At 42.4% G+C, this 20,790-nt stretch overlaps 2 protein-coding genes across 2 annotated transcripts in view; both read left to right on the top strand.

Moving 5' to 3' along the window:
* Positions 1-6,047, top strand: part of LOC109528789 (cGMP-dependent protein kinase 1-like) — an 81,711-nt gene extending 75,664 nt beyond the window's left edge. The window contains 9 exon segments of the mRNA XM_019891754.1: positions 38-134; positions 246-385; positions 1,296-1,385; positions 1,857-1,998; positions 2,070-2,233; positions 2,318-2,440; positions 2,526-2,588; positions 3,727-3,793; positions 3,865-6,047. Coding sequence (XP_019747313.1) covers positions 38-134; positions 246-385; positions 1,296-1,385; positions 1,857-1,998; positions 2,070-2,233; positions 2,318-2,440; positions 2,526-2,588; positions 3,727-3,793; positions 3,865-3,963 — 985 coding nt within the window. The 3' untranslated portion in view covers positions 3,964-6,047.
* Positions 6,048-9,774: 3,727 nt separating this feature from the next.
* Positions 9,775-14,450, top strand: LOC109528765 (dickkopf-related protein 1-like). Its single transcript, XM_019891717.1, has 4 exons — positions 9,775-10,576; positions 10,751-10,895; positions 10,979-11,089; positions 12,490-14,450. Exons 1-4 carry the CDS (start codon positions 10,394-10,396, stop codon positions 12,798-12,800), a joined length of 750 nt encoding a protein of 249 aa, XP_019747276.1. The 5' UTR covers positions 9,775-10,393; the 3' UTR covers positions 12,801-14,450.
* Positions 14,451-20,790: the final 6,340 nt, after the last annotated feature.

Raw genomic sequence — 20,790 nt, 5'->3', positions numbered from 1 at the left:
GCCACCTCTCCGTCCTCCTCCTTCACACCATTCGCAGGTACGAAGCCGAGAATGCTTTTTTCTTCAATCTCAATCTGGCCGATTTCAACATCATCGACACTCTGGGTGTTGGCGGCTTTGGCCGCGTGGAGCTGGTAAGGAGGGGAAGGTGTGACTCTCGGGTTGGGAATATGAATGACGCCATCTCGGCTGGCCGCGCATGCTTAAACGCTCTCCGTTTTCTTTCTTCCGTCGACTCTCTTCAGGTTCAGCTCAAGAGCGACGAGAACAAAACCTTCGCCATGAAGATCCTCAAGAAGCGGCACATCGTCGACACCAGGCAGCAGGAGCACATTCGCTCGGAGAAACTCATCATGCAGGAGGCCCACTCGGATTTTATTGTTCGGTATAAACGTCTCGGCCTTCAGTGTTCTATGCAATATGGCCGTCGTCCAGCCGTCACGACGGTGGACAGTTTATCAGGTTATCGGGTTACAGGTTATCATTATTGGTGCATGAAAGGGTTAAGCCGAGGCACATCGTGTTTTGAGTTTGGAAAACGTCACGGCACAGCACCAAAATAAAGGTGTCACAAAAGTCTTAATTTGCTCATAACATTATTTGGCGAGTCGGGTTGAACGATTTTTGAAATAATCTTAACTGCAATGTACTCCCACTTAAAAATTGCAATTGCGATTTAATTCGCGATGATCCTTTTCAAGGTCTTTTTCAAATTTATTTTCCAACAAAGTAATGAAATAATCTTGGCATAATATGAATAAAATGCTTTTTTGAGAGAAGAAATTGTACAAGGGTCCAGCGAAAAAAAACCCAAACATTTTTCACCTTGTATATTGGTTTACCAGTACATAGTGGTCGTGTAAAAAATAGGCCTACCTTCCTTCCAACATGATATTTAACGTCTATTTATAGTACATTAATTATACGTTGTTACAATTCCTGTCTCCTGTTTCCGATACGCTTGCAGCAAACCAGCTAAATAAGATCTTAGTTATAACTTATGATCTGTGAATTAGCCACATTAGCCGGCTAGCATTGGAAAAAGCCATTCGCTGCACCTTTTATGGGCCGCAAAAGGGCATGTTGTTTGGTATTTGCATGTCGTTGAGTCACCTCGTCTTGTAACGATTGTTTGACTGCAGGATGAGAACATTCTTTACGTGAATCCGGAAGTACAAAACTGGTTTGAGGGTCCGGATATTTTGACTGACTGGCAACACAATGAGATGACTGTATTTGTGTGTCACTAAGGTATTTGGCAGCCATTTTGAGGCCCATCTACTGTGTGTTTTTAGACTCTATCGAACGTTCAAGGACAGCAAGTACCTCTACATGCTGATGGAAGCCTGCCTCGGAGGAGAACTGTGGACCATTCTCCGAGACAGGTTTGCTGTTTTGCTACTTAATACCAGTTGATACGTGATCGCCTTTCATGTCAGTTCAAGTTTACTGTCAAACTAAACATAAAACTAAGATATTGTTTTCTGATGGGAAATGCCATAGAACAGTTATAACGCTATGAGCAACGGCGCAGCACGTGAACAGACAATATAACAGCACCTTAAGACATATATTCTTTATCCTCTCCAAAAAACAAAACAACCACCATAATGAATTAATCATGATGGCAGAATGGTTTAATTCTTTACATTCTACTTAACTATGTTATTATGTTTTTTTTCTCACCAAAAAAAAACAAAACATTCAGCATTCTTTTTGTTATATTTATTATTAAGGGAAGGCTGGAACAGATTAATGGCATTTCCATTCATTTGAATGGGGAAAAATGTTTTGAGATTCATCTAAAAATTGATTTGAGATGAAAAATGATTTGAGATGCATATTGCTCTTCCCAGAGGTTCATTCGAGGACTCGACGACCAGGTTTTACACAGGCTGCGTGGTGGAAGCCTTCGCCTACCTACATTCCAAAGGCATCATCTACAGAGACCTCAAACCGGAGAACCTTATCCTGGACCACAGGGGTTATGCCAAACTGGTAGGAACTCCTTCAAGATGCTCATAGTCCAGATTGTCTTTCCACGAGCTTAAAACTGTCTTCTCGCTTAGGTGGACTTTGGTTTTGCCAAGAAGATTGGCTTTGGGAAGAAAACGTGGACTTTCTGCGGGACGCCCGAGTACGTAGCGCCGGAGATCATCCTGAACAAGGGCCACGACATCTCCGCTGATTACTGGTCACTCGGAATCCTCATGTTTGAGCTTCTGACTGGCAGGTATCAAATTCTTGGGATCAACGCCATCTCCAAGGAAACCAAAACTCATCTTGTCTAGTTTAACACCTCTGGCTGTCTTACTAGCCCTCCGTTCTCCGGCCCTGATCCAATGAAGACTTACAACATCATCCTGAGAGGCATCGACATGATCGAATTCCCAAAGAAAATTACCAAAAATGCTGCCAACTTAATCAAAAAGCTATGCAGGTCAGCATTTTTTTGTTTGTTTGTTTGTTTTGGACTTTTGGACGTGTATGACGTTAGCGTGGCAACTCATGCGTTGTCTTTGCAGGGATAATCCTTCTGAACGACTGGGAAACTTGAAAAATGGTGTCAAAGACATCCAAAAGCACAAGTGAGCATACCAATTTTTTTTTTTTTTTTTATAATGGATCACTTGAAAAACAACCGCAACTGCATACAAAAGCGCTGTACACAAAGACAGATACATTAACATAAAAACTGTAAACACAATAAAACACACAAAAAAAAAAGCCAAGTCTTGGGCCGAGTCCCAAGACAAAGACTAAAATGTGTTTTAAGGCGAGTTTTTAAGATAGACAAAAAGGGGGTTTGCCTAGCGATGAGGATGATGTTTAAAACGTCATAACATAAAAATCGAGTTGCCGCAACCGTTTTCCTTGAGCATGCTATCATGAGATATAAAATGAAAATAAACATTGAATGGCGAAGCAAAGAGAACAAAATCCGCTTGTTACGTAAAATGAAGGCATAAAAGGAATTTATACTTCACTGCTGTCGACAACTGATTCCATTTGCGTGCAGCATAACAGCTAAATGCCGCTTCACCGTGTTTGCTCCACCAACCGACGCGATTTTGCGGCCCTCGGAACTTTCGCATCTTTATATTCCCTCGAGTGAGAGACGCGAATCACTGCAAGTACATTCAGTTGCCTTTAACATCGAAGTTCAATTTTATTTAATCTTTAAGGAGGCTTCATTTTGAAACGGTAATTTTTGGAGATTTTTCTTTAACTTTTATGTGTAATACATCATTACATCAGGTTTTTTTTTGTTTGAAAATCCCGATAATATAGGGATGTTAAACTAATTTTTGTTGAATGACGAGTACGCTGCATACACACGTATCGACACATAAACAGATAGGGTAGCGGTCCCTCTTAGCCAATGGGATGCCAGGAAGATGCTAGGGAAGAGCCAATGGCAGAGCAGCAAGAAGTATGTTGCGTTCAGGAAAGTCGGAGCTGCGAGTGTCAAGCCATTTTGTAATTTTTACCTTTCATATTTTGAAATTTCTTTCGTAACAAGAGGCAATATTTTCCTGTTGAGGCGTTTCGTAACTTGAAAATTTCATATGAAGAGACGTTCGTAAGTAGAGGTATACCATAAGCAGAGGTACCACTGTATGCATTTTTCTGAACAAGTGCTCAAGTGAATGCTGTTCATAACGCCTACTTGGAGTAAAAAGTGTAAGAACCACTGGGTTTTTTTGTTTGTTCTTTTTTTTGTAGGTGGTTTGAGGGCTTTAACTGGGAGGGCTTGAAGAAGGGGACACTGACACCTCCTATCATCCCCAATGTAAGTCTACAGGTTCGGCTCTACATTTGTGGAGTAGTCTAACACCGCCGTGCACTCGTCTCCCTCGTCAGGTCACATCAGCAGTTGACACGAGTAACTTCGACAGCTTCCCAGAGGACAACGAGGACCCGCCGCCCGACGACAACTCCGGTTGGGACGTTGATTTCTGAAGCTCTCCTTCCAGCACCCCGTGGAACCAAAAGAAACTCTTCTTTTGTTGTTATGGAGGCCATGCAGCGGCCGTGGATACCCGGTAAAAGAAACAAAAAAAGCAGATATGATGGAGAAGAAGTCGATTTTAACGGAGGGATGGCAAGCCCTACTTGGGTCACCGATATGCCTTTATTTCACTGCGGCCCCGGGTCAAGCATTTATAGTGGGACAGCTGTAGCACATGTTCGGTGTTGTCTTACACTCGGCTCTAAGGCGGAGGAAGTGCAGGGATACACACGCGCGAGCGCGCGCACAAAAAACATGGCCGGTGACGCAGCCCGGCGTTCCCACGTGACGAGCCGGCGAATGTTGCTGGGGTTTTTTTTGTTGTTGTTATTGTTTATTTTTAGGATAAATAAGCGTGTGGAAATGTGAAATGTTGTGTTCTGATCATCGCTTCTCCCGTTGTACAACAAGTGCTCTCGACTAACCTGAATGTCACCAATTGCCACATTACATAGTATTGAGCATTTTAAAGGAGACATATTATGCAAGTTTTTTTTTTTTTCCCTCGATTAAAAAAATTCCCAGGTGTCTTAATGGAAAAAAAAAAAAGAAATACAGCACGCTTGATATCCATCTGTTTAAAAATTGCTCCGTTTTGGGTTACGTCGTTTGCAGGGCGACCAGGGTCAGAGTTCGGACATTCCGACGAGGGCTGAAACGGATTGTCGAGTATTTCAAATTCCTTGGTTAAAAAAAAAATACTCGAGACATTTTTTCTGCCTTGAGTACCCGCTTATTTACATGTACACTGTCAGGATGAAGAAGTCTAGCTAACCGCAGCAACAATTGTTCATGCTGTACATGACAGGAACACGCTATAAGAAGGCCAACTTCAAGCCTTCAACCTTACGGGACCAAGTAATGGACTCAATGCCTTAGAGCGCTTTTATGTTGGAGTTATTACACAGTAACTGATCACCAGTCCGATCAAAAGATGGACCAATCTATTGCAACAACTTGCCTATTTACTGCACAGGTAATACACAAACACACCCAAATTAGCCGAAAAGGCCATATCTCCACCATAAAAAGCAAATATCCACAAAGACCATATTGGATTTTCACTTGTGGGAGCAGCACTTCATCAACCAAGCCACCGAACGACACTTTGCCAATTAGCATAGCAGCTCCTGTAACGGACACATCCAAAGAGAAATACCGCCCCCCCAAGTCGACAAGATAGCAATAAGTATGCTCTGATTTTCAGAAGCTAACACTGTTAGCTAATGCTAATCTATTCTGTGCGAAGACTGCAGTTCTGCTTACCCTTTGGCTTAGACATGATACGCTTCTCTGTCAGAGTTCACTTTGCCCCTACGAACCCAATTTCAACAGCATCAGTGCCCGTTTAATGAAATGACGCCTCTGTGTATGTGGAGGTGGTTTGGGGGAAGCGGCAGTAAAACAGGCCAAAATTCCAGATGCAGGGCAAGAGACTTGTGTGGTTCAACCGAATGGGAAAGTTAAGAAATAAGTCTTAAATCAAGATTTAACACGTTCTATGGAGGTAACCACTCTAATTTAATGATCAGGCCTATTTGCGAAGACTGGGGTTGTGGAGTATTGGTATACAGGAATTAAAAAGTCCAGTTTCCATAATACGTCCCCTTTAAAGTATATTGTGAACACACGCACACACAAACACACACACACACACACACACACACACACACACACACACACAAAAGCACATAGGCGTGTGCAGTCAAAGAAAGGAGACTCTCCAAGTGCCCTGTTTCAGATGTCAACTATCACACAGCTGACACGGGAAATAATATTTTCAAGAAGTAATGTGTTGTCCATGATGGACTCAGAACACCTTTAATTTTCCCGTTAAATAAATCATGAAGTATTGTTTGGAGCTCCATCACGCCTGTACAGCTCGAACTGTGAAATCGCTGTCAATGTCTTTGGTGCTGTTCTTGATTCATGACCACAAAAAAAAAAAAAAAAAGAGACGGTGATAGGACAGTACGATTTGGTGGGATTTTTTTTGTGAAGTGATTTCTCTCCTTTTCCCGTGCTTGGTTTCTGTTACTACTACTATTTGATATGAATGGCGGCGTCTATTTTGTGCAAAGATTTTTTTTTGGGGGGGTGTATTTTCTCCCGTCACACCTGCATGACTTTCAAACAATCTTAAAGGCATCACCTGTCACGTCCCAACAATCAAGAGCATAAAATGTAAGTGCCTTAAATCAACGGCATACAAAACATCATCACAAGGCCTTTTTGATGCTGCATGAACACACACAACTGAAAAGTGCGCCTCGTCCTCAAGATCATTTCTTCTCAGATAGGAATTCAAAATCCATCGCATACGACTGCAATGACATGCTTCTCGCGTCAGTACGAAATCACACACATCACGGAAGGCAGGAATGATTTGCGGTTGTCCACTTTTGTTTTTGTATTTGCGTCATGTGTCATACAGTTCTTACATGACACCACGTTGAGGGAAGAAATCAAATGGCAGACTGAAAGAGGCACATGTATTTATTATTATGATTATGAAGGTCGGGTTCAGCTTTCACACTCATTTATTAATGCTTTGAAAGGTCCCGTGTTAAACTGATCAAGTGGAATACAACAGCTGTGCCATTTGATCCCAACATAGATAAGAGGTTTATTTATTAGGAGTTATTTTAAGTTATATACTTCATTCAAAGTTTTTTTTTAATTAACTAAAAAATTTAAAAGTGAATGGATTCATATCATATTTGGACCATCTTCATGTTGCCGGATATTTGCCTTGTGTTGTTTTTGTTTTGTTTCATTGCTGTAAATTAATTTTGCAAAGTGCCACATATATGACTTTTGGAATTATAGACTTAAAAAAAAGTCAGTGTTGGTGTTTTTATTCATTAAACCGACGTTCCCGCACCAAATGGCAGTCATGTAAGCAAGTGGCGAAACGTTCTTAATGTTGAGACTGAATCAGTTTAGCAACTTTTATACTGTTGTGGTCAACATATTTTAATGTTGAAAAGTAGAGAAAGATCATGTTTGAGCAATGAAAAAAAAATTAATTATATATACACCGCTGTATTATTTGTTGTTTATATTTATGTTCTAGATATACAAAATATTGTCTTCTTCCTTTTGATTTACATGACGCATCTAATACTTGTGTTTTTATCAAATTAAAAATAAATACATTCATTATTATTTAACGAAATATATTTATAATAATTCGATTGAAAATTTCCAAAAATTACAAAAAAAGCAACATTTCATTGTCAATGTTTTTTTTTAATGGGAATGCCAGTGGCAGCATTAAGTTGATATACTTGCTAGTGATCTCAAAATATAATATAAAATTTTTAAAAAACAATTGATTAAAAATGTATAAATTGAATAACATTATATATGATATATTTATAATAATTCGATTGAAAATTTCCAAAAATTACAAAAAAGAAACATTTCATTGTTAATGTTTTTTTTAATGGGAATGCCAGTGGCAGCATTAAGTTGATATACTTGCTAGTGATCTCAAAATATAATATACATTTTTTAAAAAACAATTGATTAAAAATGTAAAAATTGAATGACATTATATATTACTCTTGAAACGTCAGTAAAATATCGAAAGTAAATATTTTTTTGTGGCGACAACTTGACGAGTGGCCGCATGAGGGCGCCGCAGGTAAAGTGACAGCCGTTTCCCACTGACATAAAGCCTCCAATGAGCCGGCTCATGAATGACAAGATCCACAGACAACCACGACCCATCTTATTTCTTCCTATCTTAAAACTGCACTCCCCAGATCCAATACTAGTGACTTATCGGTAAATCTATGAGTCATACTCCTCGAGTTAAGCAATTATTCGATTTAAATGTGTAATTTTGTATAGGCTACAACAGGTTGACACGTTCTGGAGATCAAAGGGCCAAGATGGCGCTTCAAAGGGGCTCGCCACGTAAAAAAAAAAAGTCGAGATAAAAGCTTCAGTTCAAAAGCGACAATGCCATTAAACTAATCTAAGGTGTGTTCGTGAGGTTTTGTCAAGTGTTTGGAACTAATTTAGAACTCATCTTCCAAGTTTATCGGCCACCTCAACGACGTCGCACTGTCCCAATATGGCGTCATGTTACACGTATTGACACATCAACACGCGAAGAAGAAAAAGCTTAAGATAAACGCTGCAATGAATTATCAAGGCTCACAAAGGAATTTCCCGTCCAATACACCCACTTTTTGTCTCTTTCGGAGGCTTGAAGCACAGCTCGGGCTTGGATTCGGCAAGCCAGAACGCAAACACGGGTCCCCGAAGGGGTTGGAGGGGGTTGTCCTTTCATCTCCAAAGTGCCAGTCAAGCCTGGAAGGACTCGCCACGGAAGTCTATTAATTCGGTCAACTTTTCACACCCCTTAATGGTCTTCGTGCATATCCTACACATTCATGTCCGTCCCTTGGTGTCACTGGGGGTGGAGGGGATAATTGCCTTCCCCTCCTTTCTCAAATAAGGGGATCAAATGAAGAGTTAATCGACGCGAGTGACTTCAATCACCCTTAGAAGACGCTTGAATGTCAAAGAACATGATGGAATTAGCTCCTACAAAGACGCCAAACATTTGTTTTTCTCGACAGAGGATGAAATAAAATGTAGAATGATGCGGAAAAGTTGCAAAGATGACTACAAAATGCACACAACACTACAAAAAAAGGGCAATATTTACTCTGTGATCATAATCAGTTGATTTCAGACTAGTGGTTTCGCAACCTTTATCGATTGAAAACGATGCAGTAATTAGATGTTTTATGACTAAAAAGTAGATTTTTTATTATAAAAACAAAAACTACTGGAATAATGATTACATTAAAATGTATTTCTCTTAAAAGTGCAAATTAAACAATGAAAATGTGTACTTAAATGTATGAAAATGAATGATTGTAGACTAATGCAAATATGACAGCACTTAAAAGTTCAATACAATGGAAATGCAATGCAAAAAATACTCGAGTAAAAAAAATTTAGTGGATTAAAAAAACCGTTTGAAATGTACTGCATTTCAAAGTCAAATGTCGTTTGTTCTTAAATGATAAAAAAAACTAGAATTCTTAAAAATGAAATGCAAGTCTATTGTTTTGTTACCTACAACTGAACTGCACTTAAATTGTGCTCTTCGAAAAAAACAAAACAAAACAATGTCCTGCACATATAAAGCACAAAAAATGCAATATACTAAAAAAAAACAAACAAAAAAAAAAAAAACGAAAAACAATTTCAAACAGGCTGTTTGCATCAGTTACAAGCATATTTCCAGTATGCTTTATCTTATTTCAGGGTTTAAATGTCGCAGATTTGATTTATATTTAATTTAGTAATTGTTATTCATACCACTAGAGGGAGCCGTGTGCCACTTCTTGTCAACATTCCACTCTTGTCCGGACTGTTTTCTCTTTTATTTTTTTTTTGCGTGTTATTTTACCATCACCATAAAGATCTAAATGTTTGAAGTTGTCTGATGGCCTAACTTTAATCCTTCCCCATTTACCTCATTAATAATGCACTAAAATATTTACCATGAAATTCTGATTTGGCAATCATATATTTTATGACCAAAAAAAATAAAACACCATTTTTTTAGCAGATTATTTTTTATTGTGTATATGCACTAAAATATTTACCATGAAATTCTGATTTGGCAATCATATATTTTATGGCCCAAAAAAAACAACACAATTTTTTTTAGCAGATTATTTTTTACTGTGTATTTTTTTTTTTTTGTTAGCACATCAGGTGTACACGATTACACTTGTTGCTGAACTTAACCTAGATAGGTACGTGTACAGTCTCTCTATAAGCACATCTGTCAAAAGAGTTTTACGGCTATATTTTTTTACATGTGGTTACATTCAAAGTGTCCCACAAATCCAAATCGCGTAAACTCCGCGACTCCTTTCGATGATTTCCATTGGCCACCGTTGGCATGTCAAGTTTCTTGTTGACTTGGATGTCTGCTGCTGCCTAACTGCTGCTGGAGACTTTCAAAACTCCCCCTCTTCGTCTCTTCAGCCTGACCGTATTTGCGCACTGGACGTTCCACTCATCAGACAGACTTAACAGGTCGTTATCATTAACCAAACACGGAGTCTGAACAGATGAGCGTTTTCCGTGCACCGTCTTTGAAATTCCACCCTTCGCCTTTGTTTGTGCCCTGCGAGGGGGCGGGAAGACAAACAGGTCCGCGCGTATAAAAGCATCAAACAGGCACTTGGGGCGACACTGGAGACGTGCCTACACAGAGACTCTCTTCTGGAACACTTTCTAGAGGGGATTCCTCGGCCGATTTTTGGGGGACGTCTTGTTTTTGCTCTCACCACCACCACCACCACCACCAACAACAACAACAAAAAAAGGATCCATCCAGTCATGTTGATGCGATGCGTCGCGCGTTGTTTCCTGCCGGTGTGGCTCTCGCTACTTGGATACGTTTACGCGGGGCCGATTGTCCTCAACTCCAACGCCATCAAAAACTTTGAGCCGGTCAGCCCCAGTCCGCGGACCTCACCGCCGGGCAGCGTGGGACACAAATTGCCCGTGGACGCCTCGCAGGTATGCCGCTTTTTTTTTTTTTTTTGCTTGTGTGTCTCTCCATGCATAAAAGTTACCGTGCGTAAAAAAAACAAAACAAAACAAAAACGTTCCACTGCGTAAAAGTTAGCGTGCATACAAGTCGTCCGTTTGTCGTGTTATTTAATGGCTGCCCCGTTGCCCCCCCTCACCCAGGCGACAGGAGTATGTGCGGATGACGACGATTGCGGCGGTGATGAATTCTGCAACGACGTCCGAAGTATGTGTCTGGCGTGCCGCAAGAACCGGAAGCGTTGCGCACGGGACTCAATGTGTTGCGCTGGAAGCCGCTGCAGCAACGGTAAAAGCGAACTCTGCCATTCACCCCCCCCCACCCCCCTTTTATTGGACAAGTGTAAATTCACACTCTCCTGTCCTCTCCAGGTGTCTGCCAGACGAATGACATTGATGGGCCGGGCTGGCATATACACAACTCTACCATGGAGCATCATACCAAGAGGCCCCTCACTGCCCACGAAGCGCGCACGGTAAAAGGTAACTATCAAAAAACAAGAAAAATAAAAGAATTGGATCTCTCTTGGTCCACTGTTGGGGTTTTGTCTTACCTGTGCTTTAGTTTTAAAAGTTTTAAAAATTCCCTCTGTGGTCAGATTATTTTTTTTTTTCATACACTAATCCCCTGCTATTCACTGACAAACTCACCTATTTGCTGTTTTGCTCAGGCCATCACCGTGTCTAATGTAGAAGTAGTGCTTTGGTGGCATTTTTGGGGTGTGTGTTAAAACGTGGTTTTAAAAATACTCTGTAGTTGTTGCCCCACCTACTTGCGACCCATCGATTCACTTAGTTGCAGATGTTTTTTTACAAACCTTGCCGTTATCTGCTGAAAAGCTCGCCAATTTGCTGTTTTGGTGCAGCAACCTGCCAAATATTTAAGTAGTGCTGTGACACCATCGAGAGGCAATTGTCAACCTTTTTTTGCGGGGGTGTAAATTACTTTCAGATTTTTGCCATTTGCTGCGGCTTGACTAGAGTGAAGCCCTCTATTAGCAGTTCATTATTCATAAACTTGTGGATTTTATTTTAGAGCCTCTGTAATTTGCAGTAAAATTCACCTCTTAGCAGTTTCGGTGGTCAGGCCAGCTAATGAAGAGAACAGTATTGCTTTGGCACCATCTGTAGTATCGCCTCTGCAGCAACCATTAATGAACCGATAATTATTTGGGACAATCGATTCATTTCGAAACCTTTTTTTAAATATAAAATTGTCCAAAGCCTCGGAATTTCAGCGGCAGCTCTTGGTATTGTTTATATAGAATATATATTGAGTTGACATTCACTAACTGTTTTAGAACACGATCCTTCATTATTCGTTGATGCCCTCTACCGTAAAATGATTGCTTTGAGCGGCACCTTTTGGTATCTTGGTGTCAAAAGAACTATATTGAAGTGAGTGGAGGAGCTTCACTGAGCCATAGGTAGTCCTCTACTAGCATGATGTGGCATGTCCTATTACAAAGCCTATTAGGGGGTGCCAATTACTTGCTCTGTGTAATTTAACCTGCATTTTTTTGTAAAAACAAAAAACCAAAAAAAAAAACCCTCACTTTTGCTGTTTTTGTTTACGCTCATGCCAAAGCCTTGTCGGACATAAAAGTATTGCTTTGGCGCCGTCTTCTGAACCTCACGAGGGTCGCTGGCATGCTGGAGCCTATTCCAACTGTCTTTGGGCAGTAGGCGAAGGACACCCTGAACCGGTTGCCGGCCAATCGCAAGGCACACAGAGACAATCAACCATTTGCGCTGCACAATCACACCCGGGGACAATTTGGAGTGCGCTGTCTTCTAACATCTGTCGAAAATGTTAAATAACTGGCGGGTTTATGCTATTTTTTTCCCCATGATCATCTGACCTCTTTTGTTTTCTATCCAAGGTCAGGAAGGGGACACGTGCCTGCGCTCGGCCGACTGCTCGGCGGGCCTGTGCTGTGCCCGCCACTTCTGGTCTCGCATCTGCAAGCCGGTGCTGAGCGAGGGCCAGGTGTGCACGCGCCACCGCCGCAAGGGCACCCACGGCCTGGAGCTGTTCCAGCGCTGCGACTGCGGCGACGGCCTGGCGTGCAGGCCCGAGAGAAGCGAGCGGGAGCGGGAGCAGCAGCAGCAGCAGCAGCAGGAACAGCAGCAGCAGCAGCACGCCGTCAGCAGGACGTCGGCCCGGAACCTACACACCTGTCAGAGACGCTGACGCACACACAGGTCACAGATACTGACACACACACACACACACACACACACACACACACACACACACACACACACACACACACACACACACACACGCACACGCACACACACGCATATGCCAACACCCAAGACTTTCTTTCCTGTCAACGCTGCTGACACCGAGACAGCGCCAGGAAGCAAAGATGCGCTTCCTGGGAAAAGTGATACACCCGCAGAGATGATGGACTTGTCTATGAATGGATGAGAGGGGATGTAGAGGGGGGGGGGCGGGGGTGTCCAGATCAATTGTCCATGGCAGTTAATGGCAGAGCTGTTTTTTTTGTTTCTGTTTTTATGGAACTTGAAGCCTCGGTTATTGCAGTAAATTACTGCATTGTGAATGATGGCTGGGGAACCGACCAGGGAATTTGAGTACAACAAACAGTTAACACACAAATGGTCATAATATATATGAAAACAGCGATCCCGCGGCGCATAACTATGCAGACCCACTTGGAAAAGGTGGAAATGTTTGTTTTGAGAAATCACACGGGTCAACAGCAAAATTTTAATCTGCGATAGCTTCATGAGTCACGAAATGTATTTTTGACGATGATTGAAAAGAAATGTCTTGACTTTTTCACAACACATCATCCAGAAAAGTTTACTTGCATCGTTGATTAAAAAGTGTGGTTAACAAAATTGTTGAACAGTGTAATTTCACCCCTGCCTTAAAACACCTTCGAACTTATTAAAGCAAAATTTTTTTCAAAGTGTACCTTAGAGCCTGTTTTCACTCTCGCAGCCTATCGTATAACATCACTTTGAGGAAAAGTGACTCCCGGATGAAATGCTCAGCGCGTTTGCTTCACGCTGATTATTTGTCATTCCCAGTTGAAGTTTACCTTCAAACTCGACATTGTATATTCAAACAACAAACCATATAGATTCATCTCACGAGTTCGATCAATGCTAACATACATGCAAAACGGCGTCGTGAAATTAGCGTCAATGTTGCAATAATATTACCTTTCAAACAACTATGCTGCTACTTTGACACAAATGGAGCAGCAAACGCAAACAAGCCCGAGCATTATTCTTTGTCGTATGATAGAAGGTTCGCCTCTGTCATTCGGAGTTTGTTTTGTAAGAGCTCGTCAAAAAATGAGCGTTTTAAAAATCCAGAATAATATGGGGGGGGGGGGATACACTGTAACGTTTTGATCATGAGTTCTGCATGGACTAAACTGACACTTGGCTATCCGAAAAAAGGTTCCTCAGCCTGGTTGTAAATTCTCTGTGGGGGGGCACTTCATTGAGCGATGGCGTCAACACCAGTAGGAGAACAACACGGTGCCGCATGCAGTGTAAATATGTTTCATATTGTTTTGTAAGAAAACCTGATCTATATTGAGAATGTGAACGTTTTATTAAACACTCCTCTTAATAAACTCACTTGTTGCTGACTTATTTCTTGACATTGAGGCGCCAACATTGTTCGGCGGCGGTGGTGGTGGTGGTGGGGGCAAACAATTACCGGCGTTGTTGTTTAACACGTCGCGCCATTTCTCACAAATCAGCGGGTTGGGAGCCAGTGGATGGTTGGAATACTTTGGCTGTGCGCGCCACACCAATTCATTACCCGCAAATCACTGAGATATGCACAGAGAGAGAGAGAGAGAGAGAGAAAAAAAAAAAAGCGTCTTTTAATGAGGCATTGGAGCAGCCCCGAGCCAGCGTGCCACATCCTGCTATGGAGGAGGAGGCGGAGGAGGACATGTTATTAGATGGACATTAAAAACAAGACAGGGTGCTGACATATCAAATGGTAAGAGCAGAGAGGTAATAACAACGTGTCGGCCACGTCTTGGTGAGAGCAACTCTTTGGTGTCGCCGGCAAGGTTATAATTAGAAGCTCCCTGAAAGCGTCACGCGCGGCAGCAGTGCGTAAAGATCCAACAAATGGTGATTTTTTTCTTTTTTTTTTGTTGTTGCTTTGACGTCATTTGGCGCGCGCAGTTTCCTGGCACGAGTCTGCCCAGCGTGTCGATGGATGTGCGCTAACCTCCCAAACACACCTTGGTGCCTGTAATTAGGACGCTTTCAATTAGAAGATCGCCTGAAAACGACCGCGCTTTTATTCTTCTTCTTTATGTCTGTCACATGATGAAAAGAGGCAAAGACATTAAAAGCGTCTTCATCTGGTTACGGCCACAGAAGTGGTGTCGTGTCGCCGGCCACTTTGAAAACTTCACAGTACAGGCTTACACTTTGATGTGGATTGAAATGAGGCTAGTTTGCTACGATTGTATTGAAATGTGCAGCTCCTGATCAATAGCCGCCGCTATCACATTATTGGCAATTTGCTCATGGGTCATTATTTCATGGTTGGATGATATTTACAAGGGCTAAACTAGATAATTTCTTTTTTATGTTTTCTGACTCTCTCTTGAACTTTTAAACTGTGCTTAACGATTATTGTTGATGTATTTCTCTTTTTTAAGATCTTTTTTTTTTGTAGTACCTGTATAAAATTCTATGTACAGAAGTGTGGAACAGCCAATGTGGAGTAAAACATTTATGACTGGACGACGTCACCCGAATGCGATAAACAGCCAGCTGCAAACCTGAGCGCACAACAGCGAATTCTTTTACTTCTGCTTTTAGTCACGGACGCCCACGTCACTCACCAGACAAGGCCCCGCCCTTTAAAGCTGTACACACTCAAAAGACGCAGATAATTCAGTGTCGAGCAGGGGCCTGATAATGGTCCTGATTCAAATGATCAGGGCCATTAATCAGGCGTCTGCAGAGCTCACTGATCAGCCGGTCATTTTGATCAGGTGTGTTGCAGCAGGGAGAGACAAAAAACAAGCAGGAAAACGGCCCTCGAGGACCGGAGTTTGAGACCCCTGCATGATTATTGTCTGTCATTATCTGTGACTTTTGAGTGTGTATAGCTTTAAAAGGCGGGGCCTTGCCTGGTGAGTGACGTGGGCGTCTGTGACTAAATGTAGAAGTAAAAGGATCAGTGTGGCGACCCCAAGTGGACAATAATAATCCTTAAAACTCACATGCACGTTTTGCTGTTCAGTCACGTAAAATCCATTTTTATTCAATCGCTTGATTAGTCAATGGGATTATTGGTGGAAGAATTGAGTCCTATGTGAGACTTGCGAGTAAGTACCACTGTAATGGTGTGTGCGCCGATATATCGAGAGGCACGCAAGAGACACACGCCATTTTAAACAATTTCTGCTGAGTAATTAAAAGTAATGGGGAGCTTTGTCAGCACTACAATATACCATGCAGCCCGAGGCCAAGTCATGTTTGTGGGGGTCCTGGAAGCTATGTGTGTGGTGTGTGTGTTTGTGTGTGTGTGTGTGTATGTGTGTGCGTGCGCGCATGTGTGTATGTGTGAGTGTGTCATCATTACACCAACCTCAGACTAGCACAAGCCACAGGCATGTAGCCCGTGCCAAAAAAGCCAAGTGTGTTTTAGTCGTCTGTGTGTGTGTGTGTGAGATGCTGCGTTTAGTGGGAGAGTCAACAGTAAAAAGAACAACAAGCAGCACACTCGCATAAATCGTGTGCCCACTGCTTGTTATGACACATTTAGACACGGTCACGCTCCAATCGTGGGGAGAGGGAGTGCAGCGGACCCCCGCGTTGGCATCCTGAGCCAGCACGGGCATGACTCAGCATTACGACCCAAATGCAATTCTTATGCTGCAGTCGAGTGATCGTATTGACGACGGCCGGCTGGCTCCAACGGGAAGTGGACCGCACCTCGACAAGATGTGTCTTTCAAAACGAAGCTCATTTGAAAGGGGGAAGTCAACCTAAAAAAAAAATTCTTTACAAGAATGTGTTCTAGGCAGCCCCACTCGTCTAATCACGGCAATCTGATGAATGTTGCGTTTTTTTTTTTTTGGTTTTTTTTTGTCCATCTTCATGGACGGCCATTTTTTGGCACTTAGTGTCGACTGAAAATGCCAACAAAAGTTGCTCAGGGCTCAGCTTAAAAAAAACAAAACAAAAAAAAAAACAGGTGAGCCGCATGGGTGAATGCTATTGTCAGCCTCCGCAAGAACCCGAAACCTAAAAATAAGGCTGGTGTAGGGCTGATTGTGATACCGATACCGTTAGCGATAATAAATTATCCGTCGGTGTCAATGTCAATGTTAATAGTTCGTTGTCTATCGTGTATATGTCCAAAGCCATCTGGGATAGGCTCCAGCTCTCCGCCACCCTAATGAGGAGGACAAGCGCTATAGAAAATGCATGGCTGGATAATTCAAACTGCTCCTAATAAGCGAGATAAAAACACCATCGTGCACAAAACCCCCACAATTATCCCACATAAAACCTGTCAGCCGTCCCTAACCATGCGTTTTATTTGCTTGCGATGATTAAGACCTGTCTGGTTGATGCAATGTATAATGCACTGCGATAACACTTAATTGGGCTATAAAAGCCCACGGCACTCCTGTTTGCCTTTCAGCCGTTGTTTACAATATTCCTTTGCTTCGAGTGCCTGGAATATCTGCCCTTGTTATTGCAAGTCTTCCAGCCCAGCGTCCTGATGGACATCCTGAAACGCGAACAAAACCACAGAGGCGCTTGTGTGCCATTGCGTCAGATGAAAGGACGGCCAGCGTATCCCGAAAGCCAGCCGGCTCTTGTGTAAACAAACATTCACGAGAAGGTGTCAAAACTTCCAAGTGTTGGCATCAATCGCTTCCCAGAAGGGGTTGGGCACAATGCTCGCTATTCATCTTTGTGAGATGACGACTATCTACCTGATTGAGCAACGCTCTGATAACAAAAGCGCCGCTCGTTCAGCACAATAAGGCGAGTGTGTAAGTGAGTGTCGGGTGGCTTTGTGATGTAACCTGGGTGTGAAATAAGAAGACAAGTCAAGGGTTGATTATGGTGGAGCTCAAAGTTTGAGGGTGGGGGGGGGGGGATTGGCGAGAACGACTTGCTGCATGTGATCAGATAACAATGGTGTTTGTTTTTTGACTTGCTCAAGTAGAATGTGGCCAATTCCTGGACACAATATTGTCTTTAATTGAGAACACATAGGAAGGCATGTAGAGCCCGACCGATATGGATTTTCGAAAAGGCCGATGACAATTCCAATATCTGGTCGAATAAAGTGAATGAAATAACTTATACTTTGGTCCATTAGCGCAGTGGTGGTGCTCACCATTTTTTGCAGCAGAAAATATCAGCGCCTAGTGTATGTTACCACCGAGTTGGTAATCTTTATCAGTGAATGCATGATTTAGGATTGTTTTAAATTCTTTTACATTACATTTGTTAATGTCATTGCGGTAGGGTGCTGTTATCCTATCCCACGACATTTTTTGTTGTTTTGTGGCGGGCTGGAACGGATTAATGGCATTTCCATTCATTATAATGGGGAAAGATGATTTAAGATACAAGTATTGTCAGTTAAGAGCAGGGGCACGGAACAACGTAACCTCGACTGTCTCCCTGTGAGTAGCAATACAGATTTAGTGGAATTAAATGACACACTCCCGAAAAACATTTAAAATGGCCGATAGATGCTACAAAATGGCAGCAAAGCACAACTTACTCGATCTATATTAAGCTCAACTTACCCCAACATTGTTGATGAACACCAAGATGCTCCGACAGGGCTTCAAAGCACTACTTTGCTCAAAGTGAAGCTCCTCAACTCACTTCAACGTCGTTCAACGGCACCAAAAATGCCACAAGATGGCGGTAAAGCACGACTTGTCTCAATGAAAGCCCCTCAACGTATCGTACCTCGGCACCAAGGTGCCACAAGTTGGTGGCAAAACACTGCTTTTGTCAAAATGACGCTCCTCAACTCACTTCAACCACGTTCCTGAGTCTCAGGATAGCCCAGCAAAGCAATAATATGTTTGCTCTGGCTTGTGCACATGTACATTCAACAATACGATCAACGTACAATCAATTACATCAATATCCTTATCGATCGGCTGACTGGTTCGATCCATCGCGGCATTCTTAGCAGCTGCGCCCATGTGGTCTCCACGCCCTCCGCGATGATGTCATAAGCCACAGGAGTCCCCACCAACCCACATGAAGAAGCTCCCTCTGACTTCACCCGAGCGGCGACCGCGCCGGGCCCCAAACAGAGACAATTCTCTCGTGCCGCTTGCCCGTTACAGTAACACGACATGAAAGGCGGAGTATGGAGTCATACCGCAAAACACGTGCTGTTTTGAAAACGCTCGCTTGCGCTCTGGATTCGTGTTTATCCGACGAAAGCCCAATCCGAGGGTGGTGAAAATACCCGCACGCTGTAACTGAAGTAGATGTTGAGAAACTTCGTGGTTGAAGCAGAAGAGCTGATTCAAATACACATGACATGTTTGATAACTTGGCACATTTCCTCTCTCTGGAGAGCGTTCTCCATCCCCGCTGTCGAAAATAAGCCGGCGGCTCCTGCGGGTGAGGAGGACAAAACAAGTTGATGTCATAAATAGCTGTACGGAGACGATCGCAAGAACGCCCGGTGGCGGAGGAGCCACTTCGAAAGAGACAGACTGGGAGCCAAACCGACATCACCGGGGTTGTTCGAGACATTTTCTCACAGGTATGTCGAAAATGTTCGGTTGGGTTGTCTTGGGGTTGCCTTCTTTTCACCGTCAAAACAACATGGCCGCGCCATTAATCCGAGCAACACAAAGGTCCTTTTACCAGCCAGGCTCTCATTGATCATTTTGCCTGAATTTCCACCATGACTTTTTGACTGATCTCACTTTTTGAAATGTAAATTATTAGGGCCGCATCGAAGCACCGACACTTCACACTTTCAAATTTTGGCGGCAGGGAAAAAGGTAAAAATCGTTATTCAAGTCACTGGCCGTTGTCTCCGTCACTCACATGACCTGGAAGGGTTTATTGATGAACGGTGCCCTCAGAAAAAACGTTCCAAGCTATTTATGACAAAGAGTATAAATTACCAATATGTTTTCAACAAAAATATAACATTCAGGCGTCCGAATGAAACAGCGGATTCTTTGCACGAAGGGTTTATTGATGAACGGTGCCCTCAGAAAAAAACGTTTTAAGCTATTTATGACAGAGTATAAATTACCGATATGTTTTCAACAAAAATATAACATTCAAGCTTCCGAATGAAACAGTGGATTATTTGCATGAGGTAATATTTCCAATTTAATTATTTTAATCCGGGACCACTTGTATTAACTGGCTTTCCGTTAACCTTCACAAAATGAGATTCCATTAGGTTAACATTTTGAGGTTGCACCAAATGATTTATTTACAGATAAAAGACAAAATATTTCATGTGACGAATTACTGCAGGCATTTTGTATTTTGCAAACAGCTTCATAGTTGGGGCGTCAACGCGATCCTGAAACCTAACGTGTAACATGGTGGCCGCTGTTCACCATTCAGAGGTCATTTTCGATGTGCTTTACAAAACGCCAGACAAAAACCAGAACACTCTTTGTTTTTACATTATGCACAACTCTCATTTAATGTGCAATAATCTCATTGTAACGTGTATTTGTGACATATTTTGATGCATTTTTATGCTTTCGAAAATATGTCTGAATTTTGGAACGGATTAGGGCATTTACATGGAAAACGCGTCTCGATTTACAAAATTTTCTAGCTAGAAAAATCCAGACATTTGGAGCCATCGGATTGTTTATGAACCGTCGACTTGCATCTAAGTTTTCTACTCCATTATCCCTTAATGAATACCTGGAAAAAGTACTCAAGTACAGTCACAATGTATTTATACTTGGTTACGTCCCACCCGACACCTGCACCCTCCAGGTGCATTCACCACTTTGCGCTCGGTGCTTTCCCAGCTGCCCAAATAAACAATCTACCCATTGTTTATCCCAACTCATCCCAATAATCCAACGCCAGACGGGCAGGGAGTGCACAGATTCACCGGGTGGAGCAGAGTTACAGCTGCGGGAGGGTGATGGGGCGATGAAAAAAAAAAAAAATGC

The sequence above is a fragment of the Hippocampus comes genome, unplaced genomic scaffold, assembly GCF_001891065.2.
Source record: "Hippocampus comes isolate QL1 unplaced genomic scaffold, H_comes_QL1_v1.1 scaffold121, whole genome shotgun sequence".
Lineage (NCBI taxonomy): Eukaryota > Metazoa > Chordata > Actinopteri > Syngnathiformes > Syngnathidae > Hippocampus > Hippocampus comes.
The sequence above is the reverse complement of the archived record's forward strand: the minus strand, read 5'-3'. Positions and strand labels throughout refer to the sequence as shown.

Bases quoted from the DNA above. Each gene is read 5' to 3' on its own strand.
- LOC109528765 (XM_019891717.1), top strand. From the start codon at position 10,394: ATGTTGATGCGATGCGTCGCGCGTTGTTTCCTGCCGGTGTGGCTCTCG. The intron at 10,896-10,978 runs GTAAAAGCGAAC...TGTCCTCTCCAG, and splicing joins TGGAAGCCGCTGCAGCAACG to GTGTCTGCCAGACGAATGAC. The intron at 11,090-12,489 runs GTAACTATCAAA...TTTCTATCCAAG, and splicing joins CGAAGCGCGCACGGTAAAAG to GTCAGGAAGGGGACACGTGC.